At 36.3% G+C, this 21830-nt stretch overlaps 1 protein-coding gene across 1 annotated transcript; it reads right to left on the bottom strand.

Annotated features, from left to right (window-relative positions):
* Positions 1 to 1578: 1578 nt before the first annotated feature.
* On the bottom strand, positions 1579 to 20293 carry LOC108995888. Its single transcript, XM_018971547.2, has 9 exons — positions 20113 to 20293; positions 17676 to 18601; positions 8455 to 9130; positions 8291 to 8374; positions 6845 to 7093; positions 2585 to 2682; positions 2292 to 2391; positions 2067 to 2165; positions 1579 to 1972 (listed from the first exon to the last, which is right to left on the bottom strand). Exons 1-9 carry the CDS (start codon positions 20218 to 20220, stop codon positions 1910 to 1912), a joined length of 2403 nt encoding a protein of 800 aa, XP_018827092.2. The 5' UTR covers positions 20221 to 20293; the 3' UTR covers positions 1579 to 1909.
* Positions 20294 to 21830: the final 1537 nt, after the last annotated feature.

The following is a 21830-nucleotide window of genomic DNA, read 5'->3' as shown; positions in this document are numbered from 1 at the left end:
GACCTCACTTTCTTCAACCTCACCATAGAGACTCTAGCAAGAAGAGAAAAATCAGAGAATAGAACTTAGATCTCCATTGTACAATGAAGACAAGAGACCATGAGAGACTGTAAACAAGCATATTATAGTGGATTCTCCCCTCCCCAAAACCAGTGGACGTAGACCCAGTGTCGAACCACGTAAATCTGTGTATCTCTCTATTTATTTTCTCTACATTTATTTACTGTTTACCGCCATGGATGCACTCACGAACATTGTACAGCCGCACCGGACCACCACCGGGAGCTCCACACCACAATGATTGAGGCCAGAACAGCCCCAGCGAGGTTGGAATGGATCTTTCTCTCCTTTTAAACTGTTGTGCTATTTTTAGACGTTAACAAATAGATTTTTGTTCCTCTTAGGCATTACAAATCAACATTATTTTCTTGCACCAAGGACCATCTAAGAAGATGGAGTTATGCTAAGAAATAGATCCAAGCATAGTTTTAAATTCTATTCCGTTTCAGTTGGAATTTTTCGTTCTAGTATAGTATCTGGTACACTATACCTCTTCGTTCCATTTCACTTCAAATTCTGGCCCGTTCCGGTCCGTTTCTACCATTCTAGTCAAATTCTGGCTATTTCAATCGAAATTGGCGTTATAAGTCCTATTTCGTTTCGAACTGTTTTTGTAAATTTCTTATGCTTTGATGGCTTTTTTTAAAATTTTAAATCTAGATGATATTGAATTAATTCTACAATACAAAATGTATTTATATAATTTTAATTTTTTTATAACTTTAAATATGTCCCCTAATTCTCTTTTTTTTTAAAAAAAAAAAAAATTTAAATATCATTATTTTTAATAATTTCTCTATTCTTTTATTTTTTTTCATTGTTTTTGTGTCTCAATTCAAGTTTGTGATTTTTTCAACGTATATTAATTTTATAAATCTTCAATTATTCCATATAATATACACATATACATGATACACACTTACATACATGTATTTATTCTATTAATTCTAAGATCAATTCTATAATAATTACAACGTGTCCATCTTTCATTAGAATGTGTACAATTGAGTTTGTATCCTGTTTGAAGGTTTACTCAATGAGTTTAATACATTCTTGTGAATCCAGCTTATCAAGGATCACAATTTTTGAAAATATTATGCCAAAAGGATGGTTAGATTCTCAAAAAAATTCTATTATAAAATAGTGTGTAGAACACATTTAATACAATATTTACATGTCATAATTTGAATTAGAAGATTTAAAATTTAAATCTTACAGATAAAATCTTCCTATTTAAGTGATGCAAATAATATGCTCTATACACCGACTTCAGAATAGAAAAACTCATTCTCAAATAAGTCGCCAAATAAGAGTAAACTTCTAGCAATGCAAGGAAAAAGCATCTATTTACTCATATCCATCTGAAATTAAGCCTAGTCTTCAGGATGCCATCCTAGTTGCATTGACCTCATAACGACTTTAAATTGAGAAGGGTATAGTTCTTAAAACTCCAAATATACAAATTATGTGGAAAATGTGGCCATAGTTCAATTCAAAAGGATAGAGGAAACAATCCAATCCCTTCGGAATAAGCTCCTCTCCATTTTAAATGAAATAAACAAGATCCTTGTTGGCAACATCAAGAATAAATATTCAACGGACCCATCAATTTAAGCTTCTCTTAAAATTCGTGCTTTAAAATGTAGGGATTCTAAAATCAAATGAAACAGGAATATGATATGCAGTCTGCCACTGTGCACACTTTCCCATTACAAAATCATCTAATGGGCAGAATAATATGATTGAACAAATTATAGCTTTAGCCCCAAAATAAGAATGCTTGCGGATGTGAAGTAAATTAGTAATTCACTACAACATGATTACTTGAGCACTGGAATCTCAATGCAAATTAAGTAATGGAAGACTTGCAAACTGGGCATGAAGTTTTTCTACTCAGCCATGGATCAATGCACTGACAACAGAGGAAAACAAACAGAAAGAGTCAGATGCTCGATAGGTTATTCAATAAGAAAGAGTTTTGTTCTTCGAAAACAGAAAATTCTCACATCTTTGTGAAACTTGTGTAAGCAGGGGAGGTGGCGAATGGTTTCTCCAGTAGTTGGGACTTCAAGACAGATTGCACAAGCTTCTTCACTAGCGTCCGTCTGATGTTAAACATAAAACAGAACCGCATGTTATAGCAAATAAATCTCCAGAACTCTAACAAACCGGCGTACAACCACTAAAAAAAAAGAAGTGACCAGTACAATTATTTACGCACACCCACTTACCCGTACAGTAGACTGTGGCAGACAATTAATCTGATTGACAGATGCACCACCGTGTTGGTGATTATTGTCATCAAGGGCCAACAACATTTCATAATCATTTCTGAAAGAAAACGAAAAAGAGGCTCAACATATATTTGAAATTTAAGTTGATATATCCACCAGAAAATAGAAAATATTCCATGGTCAATAAGAAACAGGACTAAAATAATAAATAAATAACTACAAGATTCATTGAAGATTAATCAAAGAGTTAACAGAAACTGCAGATTGATTAACAGAGAATAGGATCTTACTCATTGAAATCACGCTGCACTTGAAGGATGCTATTAGCCGTACTCCCATCACTAAGGTGCCCAACTGCAGTCTCTAATGCTTCCAATATATCAAGTCTCTGTGTACGAAAGCAAAAAATTAGTATCCATTATAAAACACCCCGCAAACTTTCATCACATAATCAACAATCTATTGTCACGCTTAATACAAGTGAGTACAAAGGTCTTCCTTTTCTTTTGAGGCAATGATTATAAATAAGAATCCAATTTGACTTTGGCTAAAAATTAAGACTTCAAACAAAATCCATATCACACTCTATGGCCTCAAAATGATTGAATCTAGACCCTAAATGAGTCATAACTGGAAGTAGCTAAGACTAACATGAGCTGCATACGAAACCTTAAAGAGTGTCAAAGAACCATCCACATGATAATATGATAGTGGCCTTTTTAATTATCCAAATACCAGATCGCAGATGTGATTCGTATTGAATGTTTTTTGCCAAAAATCCAAAGTGCGATTCACATGGGTCTGTAATTTCATTCAGCGGATTTCCATTGGGATCCATATTTAATGACTACCAAAGTTCCTACAATCAAAACTTGACAATTGCTTCAGGATTTTTATGTAATTACGCCTTTTAACTTTTTTTCCTTGAATAGATAAGACTGTATCTTAAGTTGGAATGTCTCAAACTTCTAATATAATCATCTAATATACAAATTGTTTCAAAAAATCATAATAATGAAAAAGTATATATGACAAAAACCAACCCATCATCCAAAACTTGAGTAGTTATGCATCCTCAATAAGAACATTAAAATTTAATTCACATGAAAAATGTGTCCTCAACACTGCTTTCCATTTAGGCATTTTTTTAACACACACTGCTTTGACATATAGGTCAAGTGAAAGCCATAATGCACAAGCTTTTATGCATATAAGCATGATACTTGCCAGATTAATTAAGGATTATTGTCTAACCCTTAATGGGATTAAACACACTTTTACTTTCAACTTGCACAAAATGGCCACGTATGGGTTCTCCTCTCACACTTTCTTTTTCTAACAAAACACATACAGCTTCCTTTTACATTTTTCTTGTATAGCACTATGCATTAACAATATAGTAATCTCCAAATACTTCTTTTTTCCATAAAATTTATGACCATGGTATCTGAGAGTTGAATTGTGATAACAGCACGAGGATAAGGTGAGACACTAGTGGTCGTTTTACCAGTTTGTGGGCACCCTTGTTTTATCCTGGCTCGTAAGCTCAAAGCTTTGAAGGACCTGAAGAAGTGGAATGTGGAGGTCTTTGGGAATGTGGAGGTTCTCTTTGAGGAGTTGCAGCGTTTGGAGGGCAGGGAGGAGATTGGCGCTCTCATGGATAAGGAAATTTCACTGAAAACTCTTATTGCTTCTGAACTAAGAAAATGCTTCACGTGGCCAGTCAGGTTCTAACGGATCATGTCGAGATCAAGGATCACATCACCCACTTCTATGAAGAACTCCTTATTGAGCAACATAATTGGAGGCCTAGACTTGATGGCTTAGCCTTCAAGTCAATCGATTGACCCTTTGAGTGCCAATTGGTTGGAAAGACTGTTTGAGATGGAAGAGGTTCAACAAGTGATTAGAGGGATGGCTAAGGGCAAGCTCTGGGCCGGATGGTTTCTCTATGGCATTTTTTCAGGCTTGTAGGGACATTGTTGGCAAGGATACCATGAATATTTTTCATGAGTTTCATTATTATGGTAAGTCTGAGAAAAACCTTGACAAGACTTTTATTGCTCTTATCCCTACGTAGGTCGGGGCTTTGGATGTGAAGGATTATCGCCCCATTAGTCTAGTGAATCGGGCGTATAAAATTATAACCAAAGTACCAGCTAATCAAATGAGCACAACTATGGAGAAAATTATCTTGAAGCCTCAGGATGGTTTTGTCAAAGGAAGACAAAATTTTAGATTCGGTTCTCATTGCTAATGAATGCTTGGAGAGTAGAATCAAAGATGGAGCACCGGGTTTATTATGCAAATTAGACATGAAGGAGGCCTATGATCATGTTAATTGAAAATTTTTGTATTGCTTACTTGGGAGATGTGATTTTGGGGAGAAATGGAGTACTTGGATTAAGCATTGTGTATCCATAGTCTCTTTCTCTATTTTGGTAAATGGCTTTCCAACAGGTTTCCTCAACCATTCAAGGAGATTGAGACATGGGGACCCATTATCCCTCTTCATTTTTGTTATCATTATGGGCGCACTTAGGCACATGCTAGATGTTGCAGTTGGTGGCGGTTTTATTTCAAGTTTTTCGGTGGGAAGCGCTAATTTTGGTGTTGTCAGTGTTTCTCATTTTCTATTTGCAGATAACATCTTGCTCTTTTGCAATGCAAATCTTGGTCATATCCAATCTTTGAGGGTCCTCTTGCTTTTCTTTGAAGTAGTCTTTGGACGGAACGTGAACCTTATGAACTCAAAAATGGTTCCGATGGAGGTAGTGAGAAATATTAGTAGCCTGGAAAACATTCTGGACTGCAAGGTTGCTTCCTTACCAGTGAAATATCTTGCCCTTCCTTTGGTGGCTACTTTTAAGGCAAAGGTGATTTGGGATGGAGTGATTGAGAAGATAGAAAGAAGACTGGATAGTTGGAAAAAATTTTACTTGTCTAAGGGGCAGAATTACTTTAATCAAAAGCACACTCTCTAACCTCCCAACATATATCCTATCTTTGTTTTTCCCTTACCCGCAGGTGCAGCCAATCATATTAAGAGGGGGTGGGGATAAGGTATGCACTCCGATTTCTAGTGGTGAGTTGGGAGTCCGCAAGTTGAGGATGTTTAACAGCGCCCTCCTTCAGAAGTGGTTGTGATGATATCATCAAGAGGGGGAGGGTTTATGGAGGGTGGTTATTGACACTAAGTATGTGAGTGATAGAGGGGGATGATGTTCTAATGAAGTTAGGGGTGCGTACGAGGTAGGGCTGTGGAAAAATATTAGAAGTGGATGGTGGGGCTTTTCTAGACAATGCAGATTTGAGGTTGGTAAGGGTTCAAGAGTGCACTTTTAGCATGATACTTGGTGTAGAGATGGGGCCCTCAAGACCACAATCCCTACTCTCTATCAGATTACTCGAGATAAGGAGGCTTTGGTGGCAGAGATGAAAGATAGCTCTAGTGGCTCACTTAGAGGAATGTTTATTTTTTTAGATCAGCTAAAGATTGGGAGTTAGGTGCCTTCTCTGAATTTTTCAACCGGTTGTATGCTTTGAATATGAATGTGGAGGCGGATAGGATGATTTGGTTTCAAACCAGAAACATGAGATTCACAGTTCAGTCTTTCTACAAGGTTCTGACGGCTCATAGCCACAACCCTTTTCCTTGTAAGTGCATTTGAAGATATTAGGTGCATTTGAAGATATTAGGTGCATTTGAAGATGTTAGGTGCCTCCCAAGGTAGCTTTCCTTGGCTGGACTGCTTCCCTTGAGAAAATCCTTACCATTGATAATCTGAGGAAACATAGGCTTATTGTTATTGATTGGTTTTATATATGTAAGAAAAATGGTGAAACGGTGGATCATTTATTATTACACTGTGAGGTGGCCAGGATATTGTGGGATGACATTTTTAACAGGACCGGATTGGCATGGATAATGCCCAGTAGGGTGGTGGATCTTCTGGCCTGTTGGAGGGTGGTTCTTCAAGGTGAACCCCAAATTTCCACTGTGTGGAAATGATTCCTTTATGTCTAATGCGGTGCCTTTGGATGAGCTCAAGATATTTTTCTTTAACACCTTGTATTTATGGGCCTCGGTCATTGTCCTCAACGGGGCTAGTTTCTCTGACTTTTTTTATTGGTAAGAAAATTTTATTAAGACAAGTAAATAGGCATAGCCCAAGCACACAGGAAGTAAATAGACTAGTTTCTATGACTTTCTTGTTTCATTTCTAGGTCTTAATTTGTAATTAGGTGTTCTCATTGTATATACCTCCTGTGCACTTAGGCTATGCCTATTTTTCCTTTCAGAAAAAAGATTTTACCTATCCAAAAAAAATGAAACCAGAAACACATCTGATCTTCCTAATACCTATAACAAGACATACCAGAGGTAGCATTAGAATATAACTTGACAACCATCAGATATGTCTAATACATCTAGCCATCAAAACTATCAAGGTGTCTCAATTTATATCCCATCATCAAATGACACAGTTGAGAAAAAGGAGGGGAAAGAAAAATAACGGGTATAGAGAGAGAGAGAGAGAGAGAGATACCATGTCTAAATCCATGTCCAAAGGAAACCGTAGATTCCTTCCATTTGATGACAATGCAGGAGAATGTCTGGAAAAGCGATTCCTCAACCGTGCTATTCTGCTAGAGGTAGGAACTCTCACCTGGGCTCCCATTGACTGTGCTATTCGTCGAGATGTAGGAGCTCGAGCCTGGGTTCCTCTCCTAGTTAAAGGGTTTTGAGAAAACCGAGACAGAGGTTGTCTATGTGCATGTGATGCCAATGAGCCTCTCTGACAAATATGCAATCCAAATGAGCTGTTAGTGAAATCTAGTAGAATAGTCCAACAAAGAATAAGTTACACCAAGTAACTAACAGAAAACAAATACTACTACATATGCAGGGAAAATTGATGTCCAACTTGCCTGTAAGAAACTTCCTTTATGATTTAACATTCTAATTCGTAACATCAACTTAGTGAAAATTTAAAAAGATATCAGCCACCATAATGATACTATCGTGCTTTCTGAGTGAAAGCTAGCAGTAGGCATTAGCAAAATAGAGCGAGCATTCAGCACAGTCAGACCTTGTAGGCTTGTAACAACCCAGTTCCACATTGGGGAAAGGAATGTCATATAGAGTGTATAAGTTAGAAAGGTAGTCGTGAGTGCTAAGTCTCACATTGGCTACTTACTACGTAAAACTGGTCTTTATTAATGATTATAGGGAAGCTTTGACTTAATGAGTCCTTTTAGGGTCATACCACAAATGTGGCTGATGCCATCCTTGGTCATTACAACTGACAAACACTCCAACTCATACAATTTTTCCTTTAAATTTGCTATTTCTTAGGTTTCTAAGTTTTATCTTATGACCTTTCTTCCTATGATGAAACAAACATACATAAACATAAAAGTCCTATACAAATCTAAAACAGGCTGGGAATACTCCTAGAAAGTCATATACCTGGGATGAGTACAGAAAATCATATACCCATATACTTGGGCTCTTGCCTACTCTTTCGATCAATAAAACTTTGTTTACCAATAAAAAATAAAAAAAAGATTTCATATTGCCTGGAAGGGAGAAGTTCTTGTCCTTTCTAACCTTCTGTAGTCCTTTGGGCATGCATCACGCTTAAGGATTAGCTTGAGCTAGGCACTTAATATAAACTAAACAGATCAATCTCAAATATTCAAATTTAGCCTAGCTCACCTCAATTGCTGCCGTCAGGATTAAAGACTTTTAACATTACAAAGATTGTCACGATCATTTGTTAAATACTACTCATACCATATAGAGGTCTCTATATATTAAATGGCCAAGGTATGAACGTGGCATAATTTTACAACCAATGCTTAATGACAACTGGCTTACACTTTCCAATACAAACTATTAGTAATTATGTCTGCAATGCCATATTGTCAATAACATAAATTTGATGCTGCATTCCATATTATTAACATCAGCAAAAAGGAGGCTCACTCACAAGATGTGATTCATTGTGACTTCCACCAGAAGAGCCATCAAAAACATCTTCCTGCTGCAGGACCCATGCTAAGTTTTCATCAATCTACAAAAACATCATGAAACACTTACAAGGATCACTACTTGCAAAAAAAAAAAAACAAAAATCCATACAAAGAAACCTACCTCACTGCCTCCAACAACAGGCACCTCCTGATATAGTTGTTCTTGGAGTTCCCGGGCCAATAATTCATCTGCTTCTAATTGTCTTGCCCTAGCATCTGAGTCATCGTTATCCATACACTCCAAACCACGGGAGATGGGTTGAGTCATTTCAGGTGATAATTCATCAACTTCAATTACTTGATGCAAACTGCCCTGAGGTTGACGATTACGGTCTCTGATTGATCTTGAATTAAATGATTCCCAAGATGAACCAAGAAACACAATATCCGAGTCCTTAGAAACCGATGTAGAGCATTCACCAGGATTCCTTGAAGTCAATTTATGTTTCTTTTGCCTTCTAATAAGTGTATTTGCTGCACGATGTGGTCCAGCAATGCAATCAGCCTCGGAGACAATCTTAGAAGCTGTTTCAGCTGCATCATGATCTTTTACAAAATCAAATCGAGCCCTATGGTTTATTCCACTCCCAACATCTCTTCTCTCCACTCTGTTTTCATGTTGTTGAGTGACAAAACTTTCAATACCAGATAGACACCCAGCTCTCTCAGACAAGGGATGACCAGTTTTCTTTGATCGATTCCGTGTGCTTCTCCAGCCACGTAGTTCTTCAGAGCATCCAAATGGATCTCCACTGAGATAACTACTTCCATCTGCCTCTTCATTATTAATTACAGGGCTGCCCCAAAAACACAACACCTATAAGGCCTTAGAATAATATTACCTTAAAGAGATGAGACACCTAAGTTGATCCAACAATTGCCGGCAACAGCAATTACAACACAACGTTGAAACTTTTAACATTATCATATTTTCAAATGTAGCTCCCTCAGGTGCTGTCTAAAACTTCTGCCAGAGTTGAAAGACTTGGTCTATACCAGATCTTTCACAAATGTTAGTCCAAAGAAATCGAAACTCAATGATTGTCAAACTATTGGCACAATAAGAATGAAAGATATGTCCAAAAAATACAAGCTAAATTGTTCGATACAAGTACATACCACTAATCCCTAACTTTCTGAGAATCCACATCCTTCAAATCATTCTTTGAAATAAATTAGAAAGTTCAAAAACTAAGACAGGAGTTGCAATTATGCTGACTGTATATTCATGAAGTCTAAGGTAGGAAGCATATGATACTTGGATTTACAAGCTAAAGGATCAGAAAAAAGCGAGTATCCACATGTTTATGAGAGAAAACTAGCCACAATTCTCAGAGAGAGAACAAAAGAGAGCAATGAATTTATTTTGTAGTTAAGAACAAACCTCCAAAATGATGATGAATTAAAGACAGATAAACAGATATGATAATTGGTATTTAAAATTTAATTTAAGTGAAACTGATCAATAAGAAACTAGTTCAAAAGGACAATTGGAGAATGAATGACAGTATCAGAATAAAAAGAAGCAGGCATAAAGTCAAGTCCTCAAGTGAATTCTACAAAAAGATATAGATTTTTTTTTTTTTAATAAGTATACGATTATATTGATATGAAAAGGCATAGTCCAAGTACACAAGATGGTATACAAAAGGTCACACCTAGTTAGAGAGAAGTAATAGAAACAAAAAAATCATAAAAATTGAGGCCCTTGTCTTCAAATGTCTGGTCATTTCGCTCCTTCCATAGGCACCACATGATACAAATCGGGACCATTTTCCACACCGCTGAGATTTGTGGGAAACCTCATAGATTTATACAGCTGGCCATGAGCTCTGTCACTGTGGCAGGCATAACCCAAGCTAACTCCATTCTATTAACACTTCATTCCATAACATTCCAGCCACCTCACAATGCAACAGTAAATGATCTACATTTTCAACTGTCACTGTGGCAGGCATAACCCAAGCTAACTTCATTCTATTAACACTTCATTCCATAACATTCCAACCACCTCACAATGCAACAATAAATGATCCACATTTTCACCATTTTTCCTACATATACAACACCAATCTACTATGATCACCTTACGTCTCCGTAAATTATCTGTCGTCAAGATCTTACCTAATGTTATTGTCCATACAAAAAATGCCACTTTGGGAGGCACCTTGTTTCTCCATATCTTTCTCCAAGGGAATTGCGTATTTTGCGGTTGCGTAAGCGACTTATAGAAAGAACAGACCAAGAATTTACCTTTACCTGTGGGTCTCCACCACATCTTATCTACTCCTTGGGTTCTCTGCCTCATGGTGTATAAAAGAGCAAAGAACTTCTCAAAGCTGCCAACTTCCAAATCTTGGGCAACTCTAGTGAAATTCAAGTTCCATTGGACTAGTTCCCCAAATGACTCCATGCAATTAGCCACCAAGACATCTTTCTCACCTGCAATCCTAAAAACTGATGGGAATAAATCCTTTAGGGCTTGATCTCTACACCATTGGTCAATCCAGAATTTTATTCTAGATCCATCGCCCAACACCAGTCTAGTAGGCCGATTAAAGATCCTCCACCCTCTTTGAATGTGTTTCCAAATTCCCACTCCATAAACCCCATGGACCTCCCTAGTGCACCCCTCCCCCCCAACATGCTTCAAATTCCATATTATATCTCCACAACCATTTCCCAAGCAAGGCTTGATTGAAAATCCTCAAGTTTCTAATACCCAACCCATCTGAAGAGACTGGAGAACATACCTTATCCCACTTGACTAGATTGAATTCTTCTCCTATCCCACTCCAAAGAAAATCACGATACAACTTCTCAATATATTTCGCCACACTTGTTGGAATTGGGAAAACAGATAAAAAATACATTGCTAGATTAGAAAGAGTGCTTTTGATAACAGTGATCCTACCACCTTTCGAGAGATATGATTTCTTCCAACGTGTCAATCTAAGTTCAATCTTCTCCACCACTGTATCTCAAATTGATATAGACCTTACAGCTGCCCCCAAAGGAAGACCAAGGTAATTCGTGGGTGTAGAAGCTTATGGAGGGAAAATACTTCACTACTCTTATTCATTGATGTACAATAGCATATATATACTACATAAATTGACAATTATACCCTCACAAATTATACTTATTACAATCATGTCCTCTAACACTCCCCCTCAAGCTGGGGCATATATATCATATAAACCCAGCTTGAAACAAATAAGTTTTAATCGACTCCAAAATAAAGACTTAGTAAACATATTTGCGAGTTGATCGGCAGACTTCACAAAAGGTGTAGAAATGTTACCACTTAGTATCTTATATCCAATGAAGTGACAATCAATCTCTATATGTTTGGTCCTCTCATGAAACACAGGATTAGAGGCAATATGCACTGCGACTTGATTATCACAAAATAACTGGAGAATGATAAGAGCTAGAAATCCAATCTTTTGAAGGAAGTGTTGCAACCATGTCAGCTCACTAGCAGTGTGAGCCATTGCCCTGTATTCAACTTCTACACTTGACCGAGTTACTACTGCTTGTTTCTTACTCTTCCATGTAAAAGTACAATATCCGGTAGTAGATCTTCTATTTGAATGGGATCCTACCCAATCGGCATCTACAAATGCTTCAACCCTAAAATGTCCATTTGGTCGATATAGTAATCCAAGGCTAGAGGCTCGCTTAAGATAACAAAGAATATGAATTACAGCATCCTAGTGTGAGACCCTAGGCGTTTGTAAAAATTGACTCAATACACTCACTGCATAAGAGATGTTCGGTCTAGTAATAGTGAGATAATTCAATTTCCCAACAAGTCTTTGATACTTACTTGGATCTCCATACAACTCTCATTTTTTATGAATTTACGATTTGGGTCCATAGGGGTGTCAATAGGTCGTGCACCGAACATACCGGTATCTTCCAGAAGGTCAAGTGTATAGTTCCTTTGAGCCAGGTTGATACCCTCTTTAGATCTACTGACTTCAATTCCAAGAAAATATCTAAGCTTGCCCAAGTCTTCTGTCCAAAATTGATCATGTAAATATTGTTTCAGCCTAGCAATTCCAGCGGAGTCACTCCCAGTAATTACAATGTCGTCCACATATACAACAAAAAAAATGTGACCTACATCACTAAGTAGGGAAATACCGAATGGTCTGTTTGGCATCTATGAAGACTAAATGCCAATAAAACATTAAAAAACTTCTCAAACCATGCTCGAGGAGATTGTTTCAAACCATATAATGTATCTTTTAACTTGCATACAATACCTTGATACTCCCTCTGAGCAACAAACCCAGACAGTTGCTCCATATAAACTTCTTCATGCAAGTCGCCATGCAGAAATGCATTCTTAACATCCAACTGAAATAAGAGTCAGTCTAAACTAGTAGCAAGAAAGATCAACACTCGAACAGAGGATATTTGGGCAACCAAGGAGAAAGTCTCCTCATAATCAATGCCATATGTTTGAGTGTAACCCTTAACAACCAAGCAGGTTTTCAGATGTTCCACCGAACCATCAGGATGAAATTTGATTGTATATACCCATTTACAAACCAACAGGTTGCTTACCAGGTGGTAGTGGAACAAGATCCCATGTCTCATTATGGTGAAGGACATCCATTTCATTTTTCATAGTTGTCCTCCATCCTGGATCAGATAAAGCATCCTGAACTGTCTTAAGAACAAAAAGTTTTGAAAGTTGAGAAGTAAAACATAAGAATGAAGGAGATAAGGCATGATATGAGACAAATTGACTAATCAAATGTTGAGTAACATAAGATCGAGTACCTTTGCGAAGAGTAATAGATGGAGAGTCTGAAGTACTAGGTAATTCAAGATCTAAAGATGGAGACACGGTTGGTGGAGGCATGGAAGCTAGTGGCTGCAAGCAACGCGAGTAAACCTGCAAAGGAATTGGGGGAGGCATTGAGGAGGTTTGGATAAGGTTGGGTGAGTGTGAAGGAGAAAGTGTAAGAGTAGGTAATGGTAAAAGATCACACTCAACACTCGAAACTATGTCCAAGAAATAGGGTATGGACTCAAAGAAGGTAACATCAGCACTCGTGAAGTAGCATCTAAGAACACGACTATAACAGCGATATCCTTTTTAAGTCCGAGAATAACCAACAAAAAAACAATTGGTAGAACATAGATCAAGTTTATCAAAACCTAAGCCAAGGTTATGAACATAGCAAGCACACTCAAAGATTTTTGGAGGAAGGGTAAATGGTGGAGATGAAAGAAACAAAATGAATAAAGGAGAGAAACCATCAGGAACTGATGAAGGCACACGGTTAATAAGGTGACAAGCAGTAAGAACACATCACTCCAAAATCGTTTAGGAACATGCATGTGCAGTAAAAGTGCTCGGGTTACATCTAACAAATAATATTTTTGCGTTCAATCACCCCATTTTGTTGGGGTATATAAGAATATGAAGTTTGATGAACAATTCCTTTATTACTTAAGAAGCAAAGACACTAGATTGATATTCTCTAGCATTATCAGAACGCAAAACTTGAACTCTTTTGTTAAATTGGGTTTTAATTTCTTTCCAAACACTTTGAATACAAAAAGAAGTTCAGATCTTGCCTTCATCAGAAACACCAATGTCACACGAGAGTAGTCATCAATAAACGTGACAAAATACTGAAATTTCTTTGATTCAATGTTGATTGGTCCAATATATTAGAGTGAACCAATTCAAAAGGACTCAGGGCTCGTTTATCAACTCGAGGTACAAAGGACACACGATGATGTTTACTAATTTGACATGCTTCACAAGAAAAGGGAGACACATTTCCTAGATTCCTAACCTGACACTTCAAAAGGGAAAGAGATCGATGACCAAAGCGACAATGTCATTCATAAGCAGATGATGTGGAGGATGTAAGGGCTCGAATGGATGACTGTTTAACAACAAGATAATACAGACCACCAGCTTTATGCCCTGTACCAATCTTGGGATGAGATTGCTGGCTTGTGTAGTTGGCGGGATGACCCGTGGTGTATTGGGGGGACTTTAACATCACCTAGTTTCCGAGTTAAAGGTCGGGGGACTCTAGTCTTGGCTCGGCCATGGCTAACTTCTCAACTCTAATTTTTTAGCTGGATTTGGTTGATCTACCTCTAGCTGGGGGAGACTTTACTTGATCTAATGGGAGGGCTTGGTCAAGGTTGGACAGATTTATTGTCTCTCCTTATTGGGAGGCGCACTTTCCTAACCTATGCCAAAAACGCCTTCTTAGGCTATGTTTTGACCATTTCCACCTCTTATTGGATTTTGGGGGCCTTCATGAGAGGCGGACATACTTTAAATATGAAAACATGTGGCTGAAAGTAGATGGGTTCACTGACAAGGTTAGATCGTGGTGGTCCTCATACCAATGTTCAAGCACTCCTAGCTTTGTTTTAGCTGAGAAAATTAAAGCCCTGAAAAATTATTTGAAAAATTGGAACATGGAAGTCTTCGGGAACATTAATGACCAGCGGAATATACTTTTTCAGGAGCTGCAGTGTTTTAACGAAAAGAGGTTGATGGGGTTCTCTCAGTTGAAGACAAAGCAAGGAAAATGGTTGTTGTGACTGAACTGGGAAAAATCACCCTTATGGAGGTCTCTTGGAGACAAAAATCTCGAGCTCTTTGGTTGAAGGAAGGGGACAAAAACACAAAATTCTTCCACTAAGTAGCTAAATCCCATCAAAGGAATAATACCATTGAGGTTCTTCATTTGGAAGGTTGGGTTCTTACGAACAGCACTGAAATTAAAGATCACATTGTTCACTTTTACGAAAAGCTTCTTACGGAACAATACCCTTGGAGGCCTAAGGTTGACGGGCTAGTTTTTTATTCAATTGATCAGTCAAGTGCTACTTGGTTGGAGAGATCTTTTGAAGAAGATGAGGTGCTTAGTGCGTTAAGAGGGATGGATAAAGACAAAGCACCAGGTCCAGATGGCTTGTAACACCCCAATAGAAGGTCCAAATCACATGACCTATATTTCAAAAGGACTAGTCAATGATGCAATTGGAGCCCCATTGGAACCTTATAAAGAGTAAGAACTTCACCTTCCTAAGCAATATGGGATCTCATATACCACCTACCCTTATCCTTATCATATGGCGTATCACATGTGGTTTGAGCCTACCATTGTGGGCGTTACATGGCTTCTCAATGGCTTTCTTTCAGGCTTGCTGAGATATTGTTAGTGAGGACATCGTGAAGGTTTTTCTCAAATTTCACTCACTAATGAAATTTGAGAAAAGTCTTAACACTTCATTCATTGCCCTTACTCCAAAACGGGCAAGGTCGGTGGAGGTAAAAGACTTCCGTCCCATAAGTTTGTTAAGTGGGGTATACAAGATCATTTCTAAAGTCCCAGCTAATCGGTTGAGTGAAGTCATGGGGAAGAGGATTGGGAGGTGGGGGATATTATTGAACTCTAAAATGCATATATGCGCTGAATTTGCAGGTTGGAGAGGAGGACAGGTTGGTTCGAACTCATTCGGGGAACAAGAAATTCTCGGTCAGATCCTTTTATAAAGCTATGTCGACCCATTCTTCCATCAACTTCCCATGGAAGAGCATATAGAAGAGTAATGTTCCTCTCAAAATTGCTTTCTTTGGCTGGCTGGCCTCCCATGGGAAAATATTGACAATCGACAAGCTGAGAAAGCATGGTCTTTTTATAATAGATTACTGTTTTATGTGTAAAAGAGATAGTGAATCGACGGATCATCTTCTTCTTCACTTTGATGTGACTAAGGCTTTATGGGATGAAATCTTTACTAGGCTTGGTATCGCATGGGTAATGCCAATGAGGGTGGTAGATCTATTGTCATGTTGGAGAGGTATCCGGGGCAATTGTCAAATCGCAGTTGTTTGGAAGATGGTGCCTCTATACTTAACGTGGTGCATTTGGAATGAGAGGAATAGCCACTGTTTTGATAATAGGGAGCATTCATTGGGAGGGTTCAGGGACTTTTTCTTTCATACATTGTTACTTTGGGCTTCGGCTATTGTATTGAATGGGACTAGTTTTAATGACTTCTATGCTGTTTTTCACAACACTTAGCTTGTAATTAGGTTCATCTCTTGTATACTTCCTGTGTACTTGGATTTTGCCTAATTATGTGGATTAATAAAATTATTCTTCTTACTTATAAAAAAAAAAAGAATATAAGAAATTTCAAAAAAAGAAAAAAAAAACTCTAGTCAAGCTCAATTAAGCACTCAACAACTCAATTCGAGCTCGAGCTGGATTTTCTACAAATCAAACCAAGCTCAAGCTGAATTTTAGAGCCCGACTTCTATATGAACCAAGCTTGAGCCGGGTTTTTGAGATATTTGAGCCGAGCTTGAACAGCCTCAACTCACCCGAGCTTGGAATGAATATAGCCCTAGTTATGAGGTAGTATTTGGGCATATAATTCCTTGAAAGAAAAATTTGGCATTGAATTCCTCAAGTAGATCTTCTATTTGTTTATCCAATTTTCCTTCATCTCTCTTTTTATTCATAATTGTTGTGGAGATTTCACTTATAATAATCTTTTATTGTTGGGTGAGGGGTGGAGATGGGGGCCTTTCCTTGTACCAGTCCCATTTATATCAATTTCACTTTCTTAAGGCCTTCATTATTTAGCACAAACACACACACACACAGAGCTATTAGGGTTCAATGTGGACTAGACATCACTTAGGGCAGATGAGATTCTTTTGACTGCTCAAGCAATAGAAGGTTGTTGCAAAAGCAGATTTACACTCAATAAAATGATAGAGCCACTGGTAAATCATGTTCCGTGTCAGTTTTTAACTTGTTGCCCATCTTTAAGCTAAAACAAGAATTAGCACATGGGAGCATGGCTGATACAAAAAAAAAAAAAAAACGATGGCAAAAAATATACAATAACTGCTGTTAACATTGTCAACTTCAGGGCAGGTTCTCAGCAGAAAAATAACCAAGAAGCAGGCAAGATGCAACAAGCATTAGGATATAGCTGTATCAAACAACCAGATTTAGTATCAGATCTGTAGAATCACTACAATGGACTTCAATAAAAACAAACAAACCTAGAAAAAAAAACAACAAAGGCTTCATGAGAAAAACAACCGATTCTGCTGTGGGAAGGATCAGAAAGGTAAGAAAAAATATCAACATAAGTACCGTTCAATATTCAGGATACTATTGAATTCCTTGGAATTCATCATCTACATAACAGAATTCCTAGTTATTTATGAATGCAAAACTGAAAATTTTGGTCCTAAATAGCAAGAATATAACTATCATTTTGGAACATCTGCATAGGAACAAGCGCTGCAAACAAACAAATTACCTGCCAGTTGTACAAACAATATTGGCACCTTGCTCCTTTGATGCAGAAGGATGAATACTAACACCTTTTCCTTTCACTCTATTGCCACCATTGTCTTCCGAAACAATGTCCCTTATATTTGTCAGACAAGGCGGACTTTTGGAAACCATTGCCCCCAAATGACTCTGTTCAACAGTGGAACTGGTACTTTGCCGTTCAGCTAATTGTTTTGCCCTTGTTGCTATATTAAGTGGAGAGATACAACCATTTCGAACCAACCTTTTTTGCCCACTGAATCTTGGAAGGGTAAGGGAACTAACAGGCACTGGCATTTGTTTTCCAGTTTCATGTTGAGAATTAATGGACATATTAGCTCCTTTTCCGAGAGCCAAAGCCAAACCAGGAACTTTAAATGTATCATCCTCTAATTTTTCCTTCCCTTTATAGGCATTGCTAGATGCCTTAGAAGAGCCTGAAATGAAACTCAAAGTGTTTTCTTGGCAGCTAGATGATTTAGAAGGAAGCATAAAGCGTGTGTCTTTCTCTTTATCCATATTTTCAGCTCCAATAGAGTGTCTGGTCTTATGACTATAGCTTTCGTCTTTTGCTGGTCTCCTAAGTATGCAAGCATTCCGGGGAGCATATGGGTTCTCTGATGGGGAATGAACAATAGAGTTGTTGGATCCCTTAGATTCATCATTTCTGATACTTTTCCGGGAACGAATAACCAATTTTCCGTTTTGGCCTTTATCATTGAACAGCCTATTTCTGCCTCTCAGTCCATTCATGCATTTTTCATCCACAAAATCAGGAGTCCTCAAATCAACAGCTGATGATACATTTCTTTCTAGCTCCATACAATTTTTACCAAAACTACGACGGGCAGCTAACCTATCAGGCGTGTCAGGGACATCGACTACCTGATCAATGTCCATTTCCTCCATGTTCTGCATCAATTTAAAAGGAAAAAAAAAAATTCCAGACAACCAAGTCAAATCAATAAATAATTCGTAGCCACTACAACTAACAAGAAACTTTTACCCATTTTTTTATATGTAAGAAACTTTTACACATAAGATGGATTTCTTAAGCAGATAAGAGCACTGCATAGAATGAAAGCATCAAAAGAACTACAGACTACCCAAAAAAATCAGTTAATAGTGCATGAAGTATTACAAAGTCAACATGATATAAATCATGATTAAGGTATAATTGGCTACCGTATCCCATAGAACCAACATGTTGAATTGCGAGCTACAAATAAAAGAAGCCAATACATATGCATTAGGCATGACAGCATACTGACATCAATTATGTAGAAAGAACATGGCTCAGATGAAAGGAAATTAAATAACTTCAAAAGTACAGGACAACCAAAATATAAGTATCCAAGATATTAATCGACTATAGGGATATATTTCAATGGAGAAAAAAACAAACAGTTGATGTGTATTGAGAAAGAAGGAAAGGATAGGTAACCTTTCTGCACAGAAAGTAATAATCTTGCAAAAAATACAATATGACGATCTCCTTTGATCATGATACTTAAAAGAAAGCAGTGCAACAGTTGCAGCATAATTATTTGAGAAGCCTTACACCAAACACTCCAATAAATTTAAAAGCACGATCATTTTTTTTATTTAATTAAGAGGATAATACAATCTTGTTAAGAAAAATTAGCATCAACACGGCATGGATCACGTTTTAAAACACTAAAAGAGCTAGTTGATTGGACTTTCCACATCTGATGTATCATGAGTTCATCTTGGATTCATAACCTCAAGCCCTATTCAAACAAGGGATTCCTTGTCAGATTTGTTCAAACCATGCACAGTTCTAAGCTATGAAAGCCATTAGCAAATTAGGCAAGCTTCATTGCCCTCCGACATTTTCACCTTATGATTATACACAGAAATCATTTTACCTATCAAAAAAATTTACATAAAAAACATCTGGAATAAGCTTTCACAAACACAAATTCATTTAAAGCCTCAACATCACCGACGGTACAAGAGATAATACTATGAAAAAAATTATTTTTTTTAATGCAACCCCATAAAAAAAAAACCCAGAAAATGATATTAACCATATGAAATGTTTCATAAACAAATTGTATAAAACTAGTAATTAATATTAAAATAGGGCATGGGGTTAAAAATTAAAATTAAAATGTCTAAATGCAAGTATATCTACCCCACAAATATAAAATATCAAACAATATTAATTAATCAATTAACTAAATAGTATCAAAACAATATGACCGATTCAAGAAGAATAAATTATTATTTTTTAATTAATAATATCGTAACAAAACAACATGACCGGTTCAATGAAAAATTTCAAAACAAAAAAAAAAATAAAGGAAAATTTAACATATAAGAGAATCAGAAGGAAGTAAACCGACCTAAAAATAAAATGCGATTTACAACCCAGAGAGAGAGAGAGAGAGAGTAAATACCTGATCTTGTTGCAGATTCAAATCCAAGAGAGAGAGAAGACCTGAAGTTGAATTTAAATTCGAGGAATCCAAGGAAGATGACGATGCCATATACTCATCATGGCTCATCTCATCCTCCTTCCCCCTCTGTTTTAGAGGCTTAAAGCCTTAGGCCCGTTGTTTCGTTTCCAGGCGAGGCGAAGGGTCGGGTACCTAAAGAACAGGCCGGGTCGAGTTAGCCCAAGCCAACCACCAACCCTCTTTTATCCTTTGAATCAATTTTTTAAAATTAAATTTATTTTTAATTAAATTATATAATTAGGTTAATTGATTAAATTTATTTTTTTTTAAATTATGCAAGAATGTTATGTCCTAATATTTTTAATCTAAATTCAAATAGTAAAATAGAAAAAAATAATTGAGTAGCAAAATAGTGGTAAAAAAAATATTCGGGTATCACTACCCATGTGCATATGGATTTCTTTTTAATAGTCCACGTGGTGCATTTTTATTAGTAGTGAAGTGGCTTATAAGCCACATTTTAGAGGTCTCCTTAGTTGGTCTAACAATTCTATAACAAAATATTCAAAATGACCGAAGTTGAGAGTATTGGTGAGTTTGGATGTTGAAGTGAGTTGAGTTGAGATGATAAAATATTATTAGAATATTATTTTTTAATATTATTATTATTTTGAGATTTGAAAAAATTGAATTGTTTATTATATTTTGTATTGGGATTTGAAAAAATTATAATGATGAGTTGAGATGAGTTGAGAATAATTTATGTTCCAAACGCACCCGAATAAAATAGTTTATTTTAAAAAGCTAGTGAGTTATCTGTCACATGGACTATTCTAGTATTTAAACATTTTTTTATCCATTAAAATTTTTTTGTTCAGGCTCTGGTTTAGATGTTGAAAGCCTCTCATCTCATCTCATATTATTTCAATATTCAAATACAACAAACTCAAATACTTTTTAATTTCAAATTTTTATTTTTTTCATCTAATCATTATAATTTTTTTTAAACTTCCAAACAAAATACAAAAAATAATTTAACTTTTTCAAATCCCAAAATAAAAATTATATTTTAACAATATTAAATTTTATAATATTTTTATTCAACTTTTTCTCTATTTTCTCAAAATCTCATAAAATATTCCAACTCAAATCATTTCATTATTATTCACAAACTATTTCATTATTATTCACAGATCATCTCATCTAATCTCATTATCCAACCAAGCCTTAAAAGTCTATTCAATCTATTTTTTCCTCCATGAATAAGAAATATGATGCAATTTTTTATTTTATCCAAACTAAAAATTATAATATGACCAAATATTAAATTTGATAAAAATTACTAGTTAAACATTGAATAGATCGATGTGCAATGACTCGCATCTAAAATATGTGTTAAAATTATAAATCCAACTAAGTTTTGAATTAAGTTGACTCTAAAAGTCTCGTTTGTTTTCACAACTCATCTCATCTCATCTCATTTCATTTAATTATTACAAATTTTTTTAAATTCATATACAAAATAAAATAAAATAAGTAATTTAACTTTTTTCAAACTTTAAAACAAAAATAATATTAAAAATATATATTCTAATAATATTTTATTCAACTTTTAATTTTAATTTCAACTTATTTCATCTCTTCTGCGAAAACAAACAAATGATTGTTGCAAAGGATGTCAATAAAGATCCAATCAATGACATTTATTAATTAATCAT

This window comes from Juglans regia, chromosome 12 (genome assembly GCF_001411555.2).
Source record: "Juglans regia cultivar Chandler chromosome 12, Walnut 2.0, whole genome shotgun sequence".
NCBI lineage: Eukaryota > Viridiplantae > Streptophyta > Magnoliopsida > Fagales > Juglandaceae > Juglans > Juglans regia.
The sequence above is the reverse complement of the archived record's forward strand: the minus strand, read 5'-3'. Positions and strand labels throughout refer to the sequence as shown.